At 43.4% G+C, this 21,718-nt stretch overlaps 1 protein-coding gene across 3 annotated transcripts in view; it reads right to left on the bottom strand.

Annotated features, from left to right (window-relative positions):
* The window catches only part of LOC126556560 (unconventional myosin-IXa-like), a 47,701-nt gene extending 26,499 nt beyond the window's left edge, over positions 1-21,202 (bottom strand). Inside the window, exons 1-3 of one of the 3 annotated variants that reach the window (XM_050211863.1) lie at positions 21,092-21,202; positions 1,305-1,415; positions 995-1,116 (exon numbers count right to left, since the gene is read on the bottom strand). In XM_050211863.1, coding sequence (XP_050067820.1) covers positions 995-1,116; positions 1,305-1,415; positions 21,092-21,136 — 278 coding nt within the window. In that variant the 5' untranslated portion in view covers positions 21,137-21,202. Of the gene's footprint in view, positions 1-994; positions 1,117-1,304; positions 1,416-10,556; positions 10,956-21,091 lie in introns of those variants that run through there. The other 2 variants (XM_050211861.1, XM_050211862.1) reach the window with 2 other exon arrangements.
* Positions 21,203-21,718: the final 516 nt, after the last annotated feature.

The following is a 21,718-nucleotide window of genomic DNA, read 5'->3' as shown; positions in this document are numbered from 1 at the left end:
CGCTGCTATTTCGGTACAATTTTACGTCAGACAGGAATGCGATGAAAAACATCCATCTGCGCATGTACGGGGGCGTGTGTGTGTGGTGAAGAAGGGTTAAGAAGTGATAAAAGGGGGTGAAATTTTAATGCAGTTGAGTGAGACCCCGTACGTACTTATTTATGGTAAGTGGAACTTTAAGTTCCGTAGTTGAGAAATGTTACTTCTTTCTTCCGCGAACATAGCACGTGAGAGCCTGGTACGATGCAAGTTTCCTAGCGCAAATCTAGTTTTGCACTTGCTCAAAACTATAAATCACTAATCCAGATGTAGTGCAATAATAATTGCAAACCAAAAATAGACCCCTTAAGAAAGCTGGGTGTCCATAAAATTGGAACAACTTTACCGTCTAGACTTGATACAAATCAAAATAAATTAATCAAAACCGAAACGACTAAAATCAATACCAAATCAACAAGATCATCGGCAATCGCACGCAAAACTTTTCGTTTTAATAAACTTCCGTTTGGAGAAAAGCTTCATTTTGATTGCACACGACTTTTATGATCTCGATGGTGGTTGTTCTCGTCGCGAGGCCTCACGAGCCCCGATGAAGGTTGGGAAATCAATTTCTCTCTAATCAATCGGCAAAAGCGATGGAGAGCGCGCACGCTCTTGTTTTGGTCATCAAACGAGTTTCTGTATGTGTGTGTGTCACACGGGATTGCATTGCAGCAAGGTAAAAGTAAAAGTGAAATTCATTTCCTCAACCCAACGCCATCTCCGGAGTCTGTTTTTTCCGGTCCGGGAACTTCCATCCCTCCGGTGGCTTCGTACTGAGCTATCATCCCCTTTTTCCCCCATCATGTCGTCAACACCTCACCCGGTTGATTCCATAGCATTTCTGCGTAATCATTATTTCATCAAACCTGAAGTTGATAAATTGCATCGGATGCAGTGTGTGTCCGGGGTGCCAAGAGTGCTAAGACCCGCTATTTCTTTCCACCGCTCTTACCTATGAAAATCTTTCTCCGAGTGCATCGGCCACAGCAGCATAACGGAGACGGGTTTTTCGTGCGCGGAAAGTCGCCTCTCCTTGCACTCGCCGGCCACTTCCGCCAGCTCATAGTTGTTGCCCTGCAAACAAATAATAGAAGTTTTTAGAAAACAAATTGATGGTAAAAGTTAGTTTTATGACGTTCGACAAGGGCAAGTACTAAATGCTATTTTTGTCGAGTAATTTTAAATCATTTCTTTAATACAATGTTCAAACTATATCCTTAAGTGTATTGTTTATATAAAAATAAAACTTTCAGGTGTCTTACCGTTAGCCCTAGCCGCTCGACGATACAGGAAACGATCTCCTCTGCCGTGGTTTGCTTCGATGCTTCCACACTAAGCGCCTCATAGTGCAGCGACAGTGCACCGACGTATACCTGTGTTCCGGTTGCATCAGAAAGGAAGAGAAACCAAAAGAGATTCAGTTAGGAACGGGCTGGCTAATGCACTAGTGGGGCAATAAAATGGGGGAAAACTGTACACAAGAAACAAGTGAAAGAAGTGTCAATGCACGCGCGCGTCTACGATCGGAACGGTGGATCTGGTGGATGCATTGCAATGGCCGAATCTGGCCACCGACGGGATGGAAAAGTTGGATGACAGGGGAAAATCTTCTTCTCGATGACCAAGCAAAAGCGTTCGGCTCGCTGTGTACCATAGAAGGGAAAGTAAAAGACCATTAAATGATGACGAAGGGTTTGCGTTCGTTCGGGCGAGAAAATTGTGTACAAAGCTAGGCACTCGGCGTACGCTAGCGCGTTGCAATTTGCCAATCAGTGAAAATTATGTGATTGAAATTTCTTTTAATTGTGGGAAATAATGAAACTATGGCTGGATTTTTGAAGAAGCTCTTTTTTCATTTCTTTATATTAGCCGTAAAGTTATTGTTAAAGCAAGGTTATGTATGTTTAAATATACTTTTTGAATGCAGTCATCCTCCAAAGATAGTCGAACATGTGTTAAAGCTGCCTATCAATAAAACCTTTCCGAAACACAACATCCATTCTTGCACAGCGCTGGCGGTTGACAAAGACTCCAACGTCAAAGTGTTTGCCATAATCGTTTCCTAATCATAATAATTATCAACCCGACAACAGACACACACGGTACGTGGTGACCGTGTACGTTAGAGGAGATATTTCCCCTTCCTTCAACAACGGTAAAGCCTTGGTGTATTCGCAATTTCCGGACCCGAAGAACAACTTACCTCACAGACCAGTCGATCATTTGCAAATGGTAAAAAGTGGAACAAAAATTTAAGATAAATTGCACAAAACATCACTATCGACATAAACCGGCTACGGAACACCCGTTGGCGATCGCAAGCTACCGAACCCAACCGGCACAGAAACCGAGACAGAGAGAACCTCACGTTGAAAATGTAGCAGGAAAACGATAAAAATACGTGTTACGCAGTAGCACTTGTGGCGATATGCGCGCCTTAGACCCACAACGAGCAGTGCAACGTTTGGCAAGACCGGAAGTGGAAAATGAAAGTGGATTTGAATGCCGTGTGAGATAGACTTAGCGCGTGAGGTTAAGTTTTTCTTACTTAGGTTTTGATTGAGTCCATAAGCAATTAATTTTCCGGTTTAGTTCTAAGTCATGTTGCTGTTCAACTGATGTAGAAGTAGTCTGCGTTGCGTACAGTGTTTAGGATTGGTTTAATGTGTATAAATATCGTGCAGGATAATCTATGACTTAAATGCAGAAGGCAGAACATCATTCTTCAAATATATCATGTAGCCGAATGGACAGCATCTAAAAAAAATGGTAAAGCAGAACTGATCTTTATCGGGTCAGAACAATCCACAAGCTAGTCGTCAATGGAAAACTGTCATATTTAAAAAAATAATATTTCTTTCTTTCTCGCAAGGAACGATTAATGACACAATGAGCTCACTGCAATCAACATTAATTGTGCAAATTTGTTGATGCATGCTCTACAACAAAACAGCATCCCAACCAACTTCATGATGTCACACGGAAACCCGCTCAAATCGAGCATCCACACGCGACGATTAATTGTATGCTGTGAATTGCATCGTGCCTTAGACTAGGCCGATGAGTCATCTCGAAAGATGACTGTAAAATCGAGAGTAAAGCTAATTAAAGCATGAGGCGGGCGCGCGCGCTCACACATGGATGGTGTACGTCCGCTAAACAGATCCCCACACGGTCGGTCAAAAAAAGGACGTCACAATTCGTCGACTAAATTTGGTAAACTGCTACGAATGCTGGAGCTGATGCAAAAAGCCTTGACCTGGGGAGTGGGGGGGGGAACCGAATTTGGGAGGGAAAAGCAATCGGTATACGAAGCAAGCGAAATGGTAAGTGGTAACAACAAAAAGCCGCTGTTTGGGCGCAGTTCTAGATGACTAACGAAATCTCTTTCAAAGCAGAATCATAAGAGGCTGATCAGCCTGACATTGTGGGTGGGTGAGTGTGATTTTGCTCACTACTGAGACTGTGGTTGTTTCATAATTAATTCATCAAGAGGCTTCGGTCAGCAGGAATCGGAATTCCAAACCACAAAGCATTAAAAGTCTAGCGCGACATAAACAATTCGTTTTATAACTTACAAATATTTGAGATATGAGTTAAACACGTAAATTCTTTTGCAAGAAGGGCTTTTTCCCTGAAGTGAAAGAGAATTGGAGAGAGCTCAACAGCAATGTAATTGTTTCAAATACCTCAATCAACATGTAGGATTCACGAAGATATCTCAAATTGTGTTTGATACACTCATTTATTGGCACATAAAATCGACTCAGAAAAACAAAATCTTCAGACAATTCACGACAATCTTAATAAGAGATACTACTGGATACTAATATATTTGATCTTTAGATCTTTATAGTTGGTGTGGTGTTTTAGTCCAAATATTTAGAATGCAACGAACAGCAGAATTTTAATTGGACACGTCATTCGAATGACACCCAACAATCAACCGCACCCAAGCATATTAGAGATAGGATTAGTCCAGACTGTTAAGCCTCAATAGAATGGCGTTCGGTAATCAAGCCTTTGTAAATGTATGATGGTCGGAGGCGATAGACGTTCTGGTCTTCCCATAGCAGGACTTCAAATCCCATCCGGCCCGTTACCCTTTAGTAGTATCTTGTAAGTCTTTGTATGACCTAGCAGGTCATCATGCTGATGATGTGAAAAATCGAACTAAAACTAAAAAAAACATAAATACTTCTACATGATTGGCGCTTTGATTGGTGAAACGCGTTTGAAAAATTCTTTGCATCTCCCAAACTGCAAAACCAAATTCCAACTTATTGTCCCCCCCCCCCCCCCCCCTCAAACTCACTGGCTGGGCGATTCTCAGTCACAGTAGTAACATGCAAAAGTTTTACCGCACATATTCACGCGGCACCCCATCATCGGTATCTCCCCGCGCAGTATCCCGTCTCCTGCGTCAAGTGTTGCGTCGTTCTTTGTGAGCGAAGAATTTAATACACCATCAAACGCGTCCGGCCCACAAGAACGAGGCGAGTATGCGCGCGCGCGCGCTCCGCCTCAGCTCACTGCAAAGCCAACAACACGTAGGTTAGAAAAAATGCAAATTTATGCGTACATATATTTGTTTGATATAGTGCTCGAAAACTAGCACCGGCGCGCCAAACTCGATCTTACACTGTGTAAAAGACCGGCCAGAAACCGTGTGTATGTGTGTGTGTCTGTGTTTGTGTGTATGCCTCCTCCTCCTCCCGCGTACGATCGTGGCCCGGTGAAGACGGCCGGCTTCTTGGTTGTTGGTTTTTTTTTCAGCTTTCGTCTCCGGTGTCTAGTTCCCAACGGCTAACCACGACCGTTGGTAGAGGTTTAAAATTTCGGTTGAGAATTTCATTCCATCCCATGGCCCCGACACCTCGCCAACTACCGACGAGACTCCGCCACGAGCGTTGGAGTCCCATGGAAGGGGAAGGAAGGGATGGGAGGACAAACGAGACGAAACACGTTTCTCAGTTGCTGTTTCACACGATCTGTGGCTAGATTCCTATCCACCTACGCTGCCAGATTCTTGGATGAAAACAAGTTGGCCATTCCGTATGTAAAAATACATTTTCGTATACAAATTCCAAACTAGGACCACAGATCGGTTGTGGACGTGTAATTTGTGTGATGTATCCAACATTAGGCGCTGCTCTAGTAGTAGAGGGCTGGAACAGAATTTGGCATGGTTTGATGATGAATAGCCATATGTGGAGAATAGATTCTTAATATATTATAGTCAACTTTAAATTCTGTAGAAGTTTAGAAATTTTGAGATCATTCAGGAAATATAAAACAGAGCATTATTTAGACATTACACGCCAATACTGCTTGTGTGGTTTGATGTTTATTTTCCACCGGTAGAATAATGGTGTCCTGATGAAAAGAAAACATAGCCAAGAATCGAACAAAATTCCGTCTTATTAACTAGCACCCAAAGCAGATTAGATTTAATTGTCCAATGGTTAAGGTTTGTCGTCATTTGACTAATTTAAATATATATTTCTTTCTGGCAAATATCAACCAAAACGCCGAGCGTCCGCTTTGTTGGCTTGAATGCATGATGATATTAATTTTATGCCATTATCCGCGAACGAACCCTCACGAGACATGGGATGTACTGCCCATTCCCTCTGGTTCTGACGTCCTTCCCAACCAAACTCAAGCTGCGTGAAGAAGGGGTTTTTTTCAATTTTAGAACGTTTTACCCGGCTGCGGAACGAAAAAGTGAGGATCGGACGGCGAGCGGCGACACACTGTCGGCAATATGAAATCTCGCCAAAGAATTTTTGAAGCTTTACCCCTTCTATCGTTTCAAAAATCGATCCTACATCCTACATGAGATGATTGAGTGACACAGTGCCAGCAGGTGTTTTACCGCCTCAAACAACCTGGGCAGTTCGCCAAAGTGGAAGTTGAGATTTAGCGGGACGAATGCGACACCGAACATCTGACACGATCGGAGCAACACGGTCGGAAGAGCATCTGTTTGGCATGCGATCGCGTATCTCATGCCTTTGCCCGGTTCCGATTGGACCGAGGTAAGCGATATAGTGAGAAGGAATGAGAATAAACCAATTAATTTACTAGTTTTATTTAACAAACAAAATTAAAAATTTTCAGATAAAAAAAATGTACTGATCAGAAGACAAAACGACTTTCCTGAACATTCTTTTAGTCTAACTTTTACATACAATAAATTCGAATATTTCTATTTTTTCAGCTAATATAATTTGCTATTTCGTACTGTAATAAAACCAGCTTATTTAAAGCTGATTCCTGATGAATCTAGTTTATATACAAAGTCATCACATGCGGTGTTGACAATACGGCGCAAGCCGTCATGCTTAAAATAAATAATTTGAAGCTGTCTAGCTAATTAAGCGTAGATTAAGTACCCGCCAGATGACCAAAAAATAAGGGCAATGGATTTTATCATCTATGAATATTTTGTTATCCAACAAGTGCATTCTAGTTGGACCGTCATATTCAATTGTAAATAAATAAGTGCATTCTAGCGCTCCATAGGCTAGAGTTGCAGGCACAGGCCCAGAGTTCCTTTTTAATAACAAACTCCTCGTAGGACGAGGAAATTAAGACCATACCGAATAATGTTCGCCCAAGGGTAGTTCCAGGCATTTTCATGAAAAAGTATGGGCATTTAGACCAAAAAGCCAGTAGCATATTGATGGATTATCCTCTGAGAAGGGCACAGGCTTCACTGATTCACTGATGGCAGGCTATGTTTTCAACAAGGCGTTTAGGATCACGCTAATTTGGATCTCTTCTCATTGGAACTCACTGCCCAAAACAGGTGTCAAAGAATATCAATCAAAGCCCAAGAATTCCTTCGTTTTTCACAGCAACTTTTCCTGTATCCTATTTTCTGGGTCTTTTCTGTTTTCCTGGATATTTTCGTTGGCAGAGCATTTGAGAAGCAGCAAGATCTCGGGCGATGGAGTTCGATAACGTTAGATCCTCTTGTGAACGTGGTCAAGAGCATTGACAGAAAATCGGGTACCGAAATAAGAAATGTGTTAATTACGAGAGGCCTGAGCTCATCTTTTCTTTCCGAGCATGCCGAGATCGTGATGATCGAAAATATCTTTCTTTTAAATTTAACATAAACAACAATTATTTTGAGCTTATATCAACTCCCATTCCATGTCACTTATAAGCCATTCCATGGTTTAATAAACTCTAAATACAGTTTGGCGTGCATGTATTTATCTTCTCATTTTTAATTTAGACATAAAATGCAGCAGCGCCTGCAATCCTAATCATAATTAGCCCTCAGCAAAGGACTAACGGGCCACTCCCGGACACGTAGCAAAATGGACATAATGTTTCGACAAATGGAGAAACGCATCATCACTTGCGTGAAGGCAGATGTGTTGAATGTTGGCTAAGATGTGGAAAATGATGGTCTGTCTCAATGGCAGGGTACAACCAAAGGGAATAGGTTCCGCTGCTCTGTAATACATGTCCTCGCCAACTGGCCGCCTGGTATTCTCTGTATACTTTGGTCTTCTGTACATCGATTTCACTAACCGGTTCCAATAATCAATCATTATTGACGCAACTGTCGAATAGATCAGCCTAGATAAACAGCGCAACAACAACAACTGCCGCTGCTGCTGCAAAAGCTATCAACGACGACATTGCTCTAGTGCACCAACGGCAGTGCAACGACTATAACGGCATCCGCGTGCAGTTTTCCTATTGCTGGCGAGAAGGTACTTCACCTAGTGCGTGAGTGGCAATGTTATCGTAACGCTCTCTTAATTGAACAACTTTAAACGCACGTATCTTACATTACGGGGCCATCGGACAAGCCAGGGCGGCAGCTGCTGTAAAACTCCTGTCTTACGTACACAAAGATCTGGTCTGCCAGGAAGACAAAATTTGTCGGTATCGTACAGATGAAATATAATTTGCAACTGCGTATCCTTTCCGTTCAATAATTAAAATTAGATACATATAAAAGCCATTCTTTGATGGAAGGAAACAGAATTTTAAGGCACGCAATGGGAAACAGTAAACAATTCGTCTCATTGTTTGTTTCATCGTAAGATTGAGGAGAAAAAAACACGGACAAAACAACAAAAACAAAATTCCTAGCCAAACAGCGCGAGCAAAGATAAACAAATCCACGGTCTGGCAACGATCTGGGACAGTGGTGGAGCGAGCGAAGCGATATGCATAATTATCACCGTACTGCGGTGTACCTTCAAGAAACATATTTTCCATTTGCATCGTTTCCAATATCGTTTTATTTTCTTGATTTTAGAAGATTCTTAAATCGTTTAAAGAATCTAATATTTTTTGGATCTTACGCTTAAAATACAAGGTTCAAGTCAAGAATGTTTTTGAATAGTTTTCGCGGTTTTCGCGCAGAAATTATCAAAACCGTCCAAAACTGTCCATGTGGGCGGCCTTACATGATTTTACAGGCTGGGTCGTCCGGTGCCATTCTCATGGCATGACCAGCCCACAAGAGCCTTACGAGGTTAATTCCAAACAATATCAACGAACAGTTCGTCCTTGAGGTGGCTCTTCCACACATACGCGGGGACAAAAATTGTTCCTCAGGAGCGAGGTTTTCGTCAGTTTTGTACAAAGTTTATATTGCTACACAGTTTTCCAACCTTCGATTACAATATACGAAATCTGGATCAACAAAATTTCTCGTCGACCTGACAGAAGAAAGAAGAGAACAGAATTTTCCTTCCTCAAATCTCCAAATATTTTTTGACGTTTTGGCCGGGGCATATTTTGAGGTTGTTGTACAACGGAAGGATCATACCAGGCGGTAGGATTGCTTAAGATTTACGGATTGGAACGATGAGTTCATCGACATTTCTTCGAGCAGGGTCTGAGGCTGAACGCGGACGGCTAAGTAAAGCGGCTGGAGGCGATCGTTAAGCCCTGGACACCTCAAGTGGCCAATGGTAGGCCGTATGTGTGGCAACAAGATTCGTCACCTTGTCATACGGCCGCCAAATCGCTTAAGACTGAATTAAAGACAATTTTTACGACTTAATCATCCCCAATATTTACCTGTCAAATTTATTGTGCACTACGAGAAGTGCAATACGAGTAGTGAAGCCCTTCTTTTGATGCCATCACAGCAACATCTCGGACATCTGAAATGATGTCTCTCAGCTTCAACAGAAACGATACCGAAATTCCAACTTTTTGTATGAATTCCAATCAATGATCTCAATGATCACCAAAGACAAAAAAAAGATTGGCTTATTGTGTTACGCAAAAAAGCAGCAACAAGCTCTTTTTGCATCTGATTCATTCAGCAAATCTGTCTAAATTATCATCTTAAGAAAACTTTTCGATTTCTGGAGTAGTTCTTGTCTGCTAGGTGCTAGCGGCGACGCATTAGAACCTGTTGAGCGACGTAGTTCACGTTGATTATTCGATGCATTTTGGCCTATAAGTTTCCCAATGCAAGCAACAGGTTTCAACTGTATTATTCTTTTTATTTATTTATTTTATTTACAATCGATTATGACGGTCCAATGCCGTATTGTCAACACCGCTTGTGTTGAAAAAAAAAATTACAATCATATTGATAAGGCATTTCCTCCCTATCATCTGCCTTATCCAGGGCATACTCGGTATATTATTCTTTTTAAATCCATATTAAATTCTGTATTATTATATTTCAATCTTTAAAGCGTCATTTGCGGCGCTTTGATGGCTATAAATTGCCATGATTTTACTCAAATAAACAAGACCGATAAAATAGGCCGAATGTTACTTAAAGGATTAAAGTTGTGCTTTTGTTTGAGCCTGATCTACTATCGTATTTCGTCATCAAACCCTCTAAACTCTCTCTCTCTCTGGAAAACAAAAAGGAATCATATGCTGCTAATATGGCACAAATGCGATAAAAAATGGCACAAATATATCTTTTCTTTAATCCCAAATCTGTTTCTTCAGTGTGAACAGTGTTGACATAAACGCTTGCAGCTGTATACAGTATCCTAAACAAAAATTACTTCACTCGCATCAATGTGTATCGCTGGAAAGACTCCGCTAAACCGAACCATTTATCCACAACAGCAAGAGGAACTTTACGCAATTTAAATTATGGCACATGACACACAACTGTACTGCACCAGTTGTGTTCGTTGTCGTAATGGTAAGAACCCTTCGTTTTGTATCGTTCAAAACCGGAAATGATTAATCAGCGTCCTCAATACCCTCAAATACCCCGGGGTTACGAACATTCCTCTACTCGTACGTTCTGCGGTACGATCGTGCTGTGTGCCCTTCTAATCACTATCTTCATCATCAACTTCATCATGTACATCGGCTGGCCTTATCCTCCGGCATCATCGACCGACACTGTACTGTGTCATATTGATTTTATTGCTATGATTCACAGACCGAATGCAATATAATGTAACGACTTAAACGACTTAGAATTCAAACATCCGTGCGACAACATATGCAAGCAAACAGGATCCCATTCGATGCAGGTGTGCCATCTTTACCTTCAGCATAATGCTCGTGTCCAGCGTGACGAAATCATCATAATAAAGTCGCGAACGACGCGCAATGCGTCTCTGCTCCTTTCTATCCGCCTGCAGCATTGTACGCTCGTGCTTCTGCTGATTTTCCTTGCCCTGTGAACCATTACTGCATCGCATCTGATTCTCCAGTGTTGCCGGAAAGGAAGCAGCAGTATGTTGTCCTCCATTCGAACTCAACTCCATCTGATTTCTTGTATCACTTAACTGTGCAGATTTCGTTAGCATTTTGGAACACTTTACACACTGAGGATCGCTGGGTTTTGGAGGTTTAATGTTGAGCCGTGGCACAGGCAGTGATGCATCACGATAGGTCGGAACCTGTTGATTGTGAGATTGTCGCATCAGCCCCACAAAATGCATTACACCACCGACTGACGACACACACACACAAGGTCGGATTATTCTTGCTTTTCTGTGTGCTTTTTTTCTAATCTCACTTAATTAAAGGCACAACACAACAAAGAACTATTGAACACCTGCTGCACAAAAACTATGATTCACGCTATTATTATACTGCGCTTGAGGAAAAAAAAAGGCAATTTTCATTAGAACACATCACGATCAGCTGAATGCACCGGACTATAGCAATCACATACTACAACACTCCTCAGCTGAGGACAAACATTGCGAAGAATACTTAAATCGAGGTGAGAAATGTTTGATATTTTCCCATAATTTAGCTTCTCCTTTTAAAAGGCCCCAACTCTGCACACCGACTGCCGGTTCCGGTGGATCAATCTTCCTGCCATTTCCGGCCGGGTTCGCGCAACACAGGAAATGCAAATTATTTACCTCGAACCACACTAAACGACGTTACACACCGTAGCTAGGAGAGACCTGAAAAGCTGACCACACACAACCATTGGTTTTTCAAACCAGTTTCACCATCCCACCATCGCGGCTTCACCAACAAAATCAAATCACCTATTACGTTTTACCGGACTTTTATGTATGACAAAAAAAAGCAACAATATTCTCTATCTTACACACCGTTCTTCTCATTGAAGTCGATTTAAAACAAAAAACATCGGGAAAAACGAACTTTACATCTTCAGTCCCAGGGTACAACAACACTTTGCACAGCCCTGCACTTCAGACCGGATATTGTGCAAATTATTCGGGCTAGCCGTGGTCATCCATACACACACATCTCTCATCAATTACTGCTCCCTTTTTCCGACAACTGCAACGATTTCAGTGAAACACCGGGATGGATGAAGTTTTTTCACGAATAATTTTCACTGTTTTGATGTGCGTTCCATTTCCATTATCGATTATGTTTCTCGTTTGGAGCTGGGCTGTAGGGCAGGTATTCTTCACCAACACCAATTAGTCCCTGGTTGCTGTACGCTTGTCACCGGCAGTATCTGTTGATAAAACACACTCACTAAACGGGACCTTATCACAATGGATGCCCCATCGACGGTTTAGAAAATCGCAATCGTCAGAACTGTTCGCTTGCACTACAAGCTCGGTACTGGCAAACGGTTAGGAAGGTAGCAGAATACAAATCCACGACGACGATCGACGCTCACCGGGCGCGAAGTATTAACGCTGGAAAATTAACTCGATCGCGCAGTCAGATCGTGTGCTCTGGAAATGCACGGGAACTTTATTCCGGCAAGAAGAAAACACTTGCGCACGACAACGATAGAGCAGACGATCGGCGGGGGGAGGGCCACCGCCGCTTAGGCAAATCGATTTTCAATCATAATTTTGCCGAAGAAGCCGCGCTGAGAGCACACGATCGTGATCGCACCCGAAGCACTTTGCACGAGTGTGTACATACACTGTGTGACGTAGTAGCAGCCCTTCGACTCGCAGCACTGGGATGTTTTCATTGGGATCTGGCCTCTATCGGAGATGGAATTACTGCTGTACATGATTAGCAAGAGATCTCCGCACTGTCGCGCACGATTTTACCAGTTTGTGGCACGCGCACCCGTATCGACCTAAACCTCTTTCTAAAGCTGTCTTAGCAGCAGCGTGCACTTCTCTGTGGCACCCCGGAGCCCGGATCGAATCGATAATAATACACCCACAGTGACACACAACGGACGGCTCCACTAACCGATATGCGAACTAAAACTAAAGTCTAACGCGCACTGTGACAAGCCGCCTGGTTGCAGAGAGTGTGCCACACAAGTGATAAACCAGTGTGCCCGTGTTAGGACACGATGGGTTCACACAACCTAAACACAACCCCTCGAAGGTTTGCTGATTTCGGTCTGAATCATAACAGCGAGAAGCGACGATACGATCGCTTATCAATAAATCGCAATACGCATACATCGCCACACCACCGGAGAGTCCCTTCGATAAGGGCTAGCAACGAAATCTTTTACCACCCAAAAGCACAGCTTATCAGAGAATTGCGTTAGATATGGATGTTCGAACAAGGTTTTAGCACCGGTTGAAACATGGCACCCTTGACCACAACAATGACACAACAACAAGGGAGGCGTACCTAACAGGCTCACAGGTATTGGCCATTCGTTTCGGGATTTGTTGAACACAACGCAAGCACACAAAACTTTACAAAGCAACCGAGCGACTACTTGCCAGCGTTCCTTCGAGGATCATGACGATATTGCGCGAGAGAGCTGTTCTGTGAGACTGTCGAATACGTTTTACAATTTGAGAACTCCATTTGCTCAAGGTCTTTCGAGTGCATTTTTAGTAGAACACTCACATAATACACTGCACGTAGTACGATGTTATAGATCAATGAATAGCGCCTATTGTAAGCTTCGCAGCGTAGCATTATGAGTCATGCACAAGTGGCAAACACTCTCACAGCATTAGAGCGTATGCCCTTCTCCAGCCTTGTCTCTCGTGATCGTGTGTGTTAGAACGAACAAAATCCGAAGCCACCGTTCGCAAGACAGTTGCGGTCGTGTGCTGTTGAAGAACTCTGTCAGCTGCGCTATAGTACTCTTTTCCTCAGAGTTTGGATATTTTGACACGGATTACTCACACGTCCGTCTTGAGTTTATATCACAACTGTAGTTAAATTATTTTCATTCACAGACAGCTCTGCACAACATTCTGACCCTTAGGTAAGGGTGTACATAAAATAAGGTAACTATTTTTGTCATTTTTTAGAAAATATATTCTGAAAATAGAGGCGGCTCTGGTGATAGAGGCAACAACGGCTTCACACAATAAAAGCGGTGTTCAAATCCCATCCGGACCGTTCCTCCGCAGTGAGAGCTGACTTTCCAACTCTACGTGGCAACAATAAGTCTTTATTAAGCCATTAAATTTAACTTAGTATTCGAAAAACACATGATTGTGGAACATGAAGCTATACATATATACATGATCTGCTATATGCTTAGCTAGCAAACTTGAGTCTTTCGGGATTGGTCAATCTGTTGTGAACTGGCTGTCTTCCTTGTTAACGGAAAGAGTTTTCCGCGTAAGGCTGGGCCCTATCCTTTCCAACCCCTTTTCTCCAGGCTCCGGTGTCCCTCAAGGCAGCATATTGAGCCCGTTACTGTTTGTCCTTTTGCCAACGACTTGAATACTGTTCTCCCTCCTAATTCCTTACTCTGTTATGCTGATGACATCAAAATCTTCCTTCCTATCAAAACTCTTTACGATCGTGTGTCCCTTCAAATCCATTTCCTCGCCTTCTTTTCATGGTGCTCGTCCAACACTCTCCTTCAATGTCCAAATAAATGTCAAATTATATCCTTTTCCCATTCTCTACATCCATATCATATTCAATTACTCTCTCTCCGTGGCTCTCCATCAACCCGGTCGGACTGTGTGAAAGATCTGGGCGTTTTTTGTCGACTAGTCACATAGAGAACGCTGTCTCTCGGTTGGCTTCGGATTTACGCGATCTCGGGTGCCTGCGCGCTCTTTACTGCTGGTTAGTGCTCAGAATTTGGTCGCCCACTACCATACTACTGCTGTTGCGTCTCGAACTGAGCGGGTCCAGCTCAGTTCTACCTTCGCATCTGTTATCGGCTGCTGAGTGCATTACCTTTAGAAACACGTCACACTCATGTCCAGGCCAGCTTCAACGTCTTCCTTCTTCTCCTCTCCATCGACGAGCTTCTCTTGCTATCCTCTATCAATTTTTATGTTCCTGTCTATCGTCTGCGCTCTAGTCCTCTCCTGGCCGTCGCAAAAAGGCGCACAGCGTCGCAACAAGGCGTATGATCCTTTGCCACGCGCTTTTCGTGCCTTTAATTCCCCTTGACCTCTTTTCTCTTAGCGTTTAGCGATTAAGTTAGTTTTTTAAAGAAAATTTGTACCGCCTTTGGCAGACAAATTGTTAAGTGTAATAAATAAGTACTACTGTGCCCGAAAAATAAAGTGACTGCGTTTTTTTTTATTAGGTCGAATGTAGGTCATCCCCTTCGAAGTAATCCGCTTCTGATGTAATGCACCTCTTCCACCTCTTCTACTTATCCTCGAAGCAGGTGAAAACGCGGATGCTGGAATGTCTTTTAGTTGCGGCTTCTATCTTCTCGATAGTATCAAAACGGTGTCCCCGAAGCGGCCGTTTTAGCTTGTTGAACAGCCAGAAGTTGGCTGGTGTCAAGTCTAACGAATACGCCGGTTGCGGAAGAATATGGGTGCCAGTTGTTTTGACGATTTTTGACCTTCAAATCCTTGATTTCGACGACGTGGGCGTCGTCGGTCGAGGTGGATGGTCTGCCTGGACGGTCCTCATCTTCGACCTTCTCACGGCCATTCTTGAAATCACTGTATCATTTGTACACATTTTTCTTCGACATAGATTCTTTCCCGAAGGCTTTTTGTAACATCCGCAATGTTTCCGCAGCGTTTATTTCATAGCTCAAACAAAATTTGATACATGCGCGCTGCTCCACAAACGTGGACATGGTCTATATGGACAAAAACTCTTGACGCAGCTCCGAAAACATATTGTCACTCCTAGCCGGGTTGATGTAGTGACTTAAAACGTGGCAGAACTGTCAAAAACATACATATTGCCAAACGAAAAACAAAAACAAGCGGCTTCTTTTGGCACGCTAAATTTGACATCCAATGTCATCTTACTTTTCGGAGTAGTAAATAAATAAATAAATGAATAAATAAATAGATAGATAATTAAATATATCCTATAAACTCCCCGATAAGATAACAGGTTTGGTTGAGTTTTTTGAGAGGTCTTAATGTTGTTCGAGTTGATTTGCAATTAGCAGACAAATAATTTGCTCTGGACAACAAATATTTTATTTAAACATTAATATAGAACCGTACCTAATCCATCCTAAAAGCATTCAAAAAATAGCTAGAAGCTTGTAAAAAACATTGATTAAGAAGTCAAAGAATGCCAATAATATTTTACAAACAAACGGGGTCCACTTTGTACCTTTTCTCCTATCCAGTCTTAGGATTTTAATCAACTAATTTTCTAGATTTTATTACACCGTTTTAATAGCTATCAAAGCCCACAGAGTTCTAGGTGGGATGAATTATCATTCTTTATCACTCTTTGTCACACTTTCTAACCCTCTCTCCAAGGCTCCACACGATCAACCAACAGGGACAAATAAAGAATGCCACAAGCTAGGAAAATAATGGTTGCCAGTGTCCGGTGTGTGTGTGACATGACGAGAACACATAAACATGATCGTTAGGCAGGCTGAAATGAAATGAAGCAGAGAACTGTCCAACATATTCCACACAACATGCACACAAGTGACATCCACTTCCGTAACGATGAGAAGCCACACGACAGGATGAACTGGCATATCCCTAACACAGCAGCAACGAACGCTTTAAACACGTCACACCGCTTGGCCGGGGAGTGGGGCGCATGTGGGAAGCTTACGTTTGCACCAGAGAACGTGTTCCGAAACTCACCGTCACACACCAGAATGTCATCTTCACCGAAAGGCCCAACTTTTCGAGACCCCCACCTGTCCCCGGGAATTGCATAACAACTTTCGCCCCGTTCATGACACGCGCACGAATGTGGGTGGACGCTGTCGGTTCCTTCCAGCGCGGAGAGCGTTTTCACGCCGACCACGCGGGCTTTCATTCAGAACTTCCGATGAAAAACGGCATGACGACGTCTTGCAGCGGCTTGCCACAAACCACTGTGCGACGGAGAGGCCCGATTGATGAATGTCACGCGACTATTTATAGCAGCGACTTCTCGCATGGCATTATCACTTATGCAAATATATTTATACATTTGTGACAGTTCGTATGACCCTCCGTAAATGATAGTGTCGTCATAAGCCGTCAACTGGACTATGGAGACTCGCTAGAACTTTTTAACGATAGGCGATATTTAGAAGTGAAGGACAAATGTCACATCTCAACACAATTTGCTGTATTGTACACTCCTAATTCACAAAGGATATTTTTATAGCTAACAGTTAAATCGCCTCGTTTGGTCCCACAACATAAAAAGTAATCCCACCGAAACTAGTCAAGACATATCCATATTCTCTTTCGTTCGCATCAACTTCGCAAAGGAATGGAAATCAAAGTATTATTAGTAGAGTCGCCTTCAAAAAGTAAAATAAAAAAAAACACATTCGATCGATAAAAGTTGACGTAAACTTTTGGCTTTCTTCCTCTTCTACATTTTCTTTCTTAACCACCGCTTCTGTTAATGTGGTCGGCCCCGTTCTGCTACGTCCGGAAGATCGTGAACAATTCACAAGCGAAATTCACAACCACAGCAAGGTAGCTTGAAGGCTTCGCCGGGAAAGGTCGCGGGTTTCTGCGTGTGTGTGGCTCTCTCGCGCGGCACAAATGCGTACCACGCGACGCACTATCTTATCAATTCGAATGAGAGGATTGCAAAAGAGACAGAGCGATTGGTGGCGGCAGGGCAGGGATTTTAGTATCCTTCCTTCGCATAGCCACACAGCGGACGAAGACGACGGACTACAGCGCCAATAAGTGAGTGCCTTTTTCAAGGCCAATCGGCGGCTTCTACCAGCCACGGTCCGGTGCGTCGCTTACGGTATGTGTGTGTGGCTTTTTATATATACTTTATTTTATTTTTTACGATCTTGACCTTTAGCATACTGTTTGCCGAACGGTCGTAGTCGTCGACGGAACGATTCACTCCTCTTCTGACTGACCATTGTCACACAGCGGCGATCTCATCCACGCTGCTTCACTCTCATCACTGCATTTTATGTACGTGTCCATCTGACTTTGCTGGCCGGACCACTGGGACTGATGAAGTAAAACACAGACACTGGCAACAGCCGATCAACCTCACTGTGCCAGTGAGGGAGTCTTGCAAGAACTTCTATCGGAAGCGATGAGTGAGCGCCATGCTACTTGATGACGTTTCCTTCGACATTCGGGAGTGCCCTTAACAGTAGGGAAACGGGACAAGAAAGCGTGAAGTATCTCCCAGTTCACTGTGCCGCCGCCAATTGATGGTGGTATTTAACAGTGCGCATTGATTTAGAATTAATTGGACGATGCTAAACCACAATGCGGCACTGCAATCAGCTGTGGCGTGTGTGGAAAAGAGATACATCGAGTGCACTTATTACTTATTACAAACTCATTGAAGAGCGATTTATTTTTAGGAGTATGAACCTGATTATCTCATTGCAGACATTCTCCTTCCGGCGGTCCAGTGGAGTAGAACTTCACTCCAGAACGCGTTCAAGGTTACAAGGGAGGCGGGTGAAATCCGTTACATTGCCAGCCCTTTTAAGGGCGAGAATCTATTGCTCTAGCTCAAGTTCATACCGGTGTATGTGTGTCTTTACACGCCAAACACTAATGAAGGCGTTGATATTTATAAATAAACTCACATTCAGCAACGACTAGGTTAGGTGTGCTTAGAATCTGCTAACTTTATCTGCTTTCCACCAGTCTTCACACCCCACCTCTCGGCTTCTTGAGCAACATACGCCGTAAGTATTAGGAGGCAGACAAGCGAGACAAGAAGGGGCTTGATCTTTTACTGCACACGAATTTCACAGAGACCAACCAATATACCAATCCACACGTTTGTGGAGGTGTGTGGCGTGTTGCTATTATGGATAATTGATTTACGAAAGTACGCCGGTATGTTAGGGAGGCAGCGCGCGTTGGAGGTTTGCCTCGGGGTGAGAAGTTGTTACCATTATAACCCTTTCTTCCACCAAATGGCCAAGACACATGGGTGTGATCTTCTTTACTCGTACATTTTCAAACTGAGACGAAAATATACACCTAAACGCTCGCGCACGCATGGTTAAAACGCGTTCCGGCTATTATTGGTACTTGTTTATCCATCCTCGTCCACTCCCCCTTTAGCACTTCCTCTCTGGTGGTGGTCCCTTCTTAAGACCGCGGGATCTAGAGATGGTTGTCCAAATCGCAAATTAGGTGATTAGATTGGAAAAACAAACAACTGCCTTAACGATAAACGGTACACGCACCAAACTGCGCGATCCCACAACACCCTTTAGAAAACATCATTTTTAAATGGCGCCTAAGCATTGTGAAGAAACTGTATGGCCAAATCGCTAGTCTTGGGGTTGTTTTTCAACAAGCGTGAACGTTAATACCGCAGTAGGGATTAGCAGGTGTTTTCTACTACTTTTCTCTGACCGGATGTGCAGCAAAATGGCGTGCTGCTAGTAGTGGCGCTTATTTATCGCTCATTATTTGGATGGCTTCCACGCGTGGAAAGTACTATCACGAGACAAATTGATGGTAGAGTGTGTTTAGGAGCTAGAGAATAGATTTTGGATTGCACGATGCAGGTGTTTTTGCCGCATACACCCGCTTACCATGGCGAAAGATGGCGCGACTTGCACTGTCTGATAAGTACATTATCATTAGTAGCTCATACATCGCTTAATGTTTGGATTGGACACATCAAAATGTGAATAAGAATTTACTTTGCTTCTAAATTTTGGGAAAATTGGTAATTGGGGTCAAATCCCATCGGAACTGATCGCCTGCAGTCCTGATTATCCAAATACGTAACGTCGGTAAGTCTAGTAACCCACTTCAAGGCCAAAGAATTCGGTGAGCGCAGGAGAAGAATCGGAAATTAACGTAATATCGAGAACGATAATCAATTATTACAAATATGACAGATGACATAACAATGCCGCTTCAGCTCCGTTTTGAGCTACTCTCGCTTCGCTTTCTCGTATTCCCTACAGTATCAAATCGATTAATAATCGAGAACTTTTAAACACTGCATGAGATAGGTTCTAAATGTAAAATCCGGAAAACTTTTCAAGATTTTGCCTCATGACAGGTAGCTAAGCACTCAAGCTAATTTAAATCGTACCAGCTTACCAGCCACCAGGGTCCAGGGTCCTGCAGTTCTCGGCTTACAGTAAAAACCTCGTTGAGAGAGCAAACTAAGTCTATCCCCAATAGTCTTCCCGGGACGACAACTCCCAGGATTTTTGTGGAAAAGTATGGCCATTCGACCAGCAATCATTTCTATACTGACGGATCGTCATTAGAGCAGGGCATCGGTTTTGGTGTATATAACATTGTATCCGAAGCATATTTCCAAATACGCCAACCATGCTCGATATATGTAGCGGAGTTCGCCGCAATCTTTTACGCCTTGTTGTTTACAAATGCTTGTACTGCAGAAGAATATTTTATATTCTCCGACAGATTAAGCGCTGTCGTGCTTCGCTGCAGCGCTAAAATGGTAAAATGGAAAATGATCAAGACCCAGGGATAAGGTGTCCGCTCACGATAAGACACTCGCTGCGAACACGACTTTGGCTTTGGATAACACAGAACAATCGAACACACCCGGGATATGGTGTCATTTCACAGCCGGGAAGACTTTATGACCCGCATTGCCCGATGCTAGTAATCTGTTAGGATCACCAGGTTCGAATGACTATTCAGGTCTTGAGAATTAAAATCGTTTAACCCAACCCGTAAGAAGTATTTTTTGTTCCTCCATTTCTGGACTCAGATCAAGATGCGCAACTAACAATTTGCATGTATTTCCTAATGAGGAAACTTTAAATGAGTTGCAGACAACATGACTGTCTCACTCACTGAGTTTATCGATTTGTTTCTACCAATGTTTGTATGCTTTTGCAATAGGAAAGGAAGGCATTAACATTATTTTTCAAATTTCCTTTCCACTTCAGAAATGCAAATTCTTAATTACAACTACAAATGGTTGCTGCAGTTAGTCGAATGCCTTTTCTTGTTCTTGACTTAATGATCTGACAGGTCATGTCGACCTTATGATACATAAATTGAATAGAACAGCCTTCAACCGGGGAGCGACCCGGTGGACATTGGCGCCGATATTCATAAGGCAGGACCGGGGTTCAAATCCTATCTGGACCGTCCCCCAGTAATGAGGACTGGCTTTCCAACTACGTGGTATCGGAAAGTCTAGTAAGCCATTCGTTGGCCGGCCTGACCTTAGAGGTCTTTAAGCACAGAAGAAGAAGAAGCACAGCCTTCAAAATACGGATCCTCAACATGCTTTGCGCTAGATCCATATATATTTGGACATATTAATGAATTGGGGTACTACGCACCTGCAGAATGTAGCGGGAACAGTCCGCGAGTGTATCCTGCGACATGTCCGCTCCTATCGTCGTCGTCGATGCTCGTGGTGATTATTTGGAAGTAGTAGTTGTTGCTCTTGTTGCTGTTGATGTTGTCGGTGTTGGTGATAGTAGCGGCGGTGCTACTACTACTACCGTTTCTACTGCTGGCGGTGCTGGTTACGACCGATCGCAGCGACCGATGTTCCAGCCGGTGCGGACGGTTACGGGGTGGCCCACGATGATGGTGGGTGCACCCGCTGCTGGTAGCACCGGTAGTGAGCGGCTGCTGCACCACTGTGCGTCCTGTGCTAGTAGTGCTGGCTGTCCAACTGCAACTGCTACAGTAGACACCGCTCATTCTGCTCCCTTTGCCGCACCTGCCGCCATTCGGCAGCCGCCAGCCTCGTCACACACACGCGCGCCCGTACAACACATAAATACACACACACACTCGAGGCTCGACACACGTACACACCACTTAGTGCACCTCGCCGTGTGCCATTCCTACACACCAAAATGCACTGCCACACACACACAAGTTCTTTCTTGGGACGCACGTAAGGATTCGTGTTTCACTAAATGGCTCTACGATGCCAACATTCACTAGATGCAACA

Source organism: Anopheles maculipalpis, chromosome 2RL (genome assembly GCF_943734695.1).
Source record: "Anopheles maculipalpis chromosome 2RL, idAnoMacuDA_375_x, whole genome shotgun sequence".
Classification (NCBI taxonomy): domain Eukaryota; kingdom Metazoa; phylum Arthropoda; class Insecta; order Diptera; family Culicidae; genus Anopheles; species Anopheles maculipalpis.
This window is presented reverse-complemented; position numbering and strand designations above follow the sequence as displayed.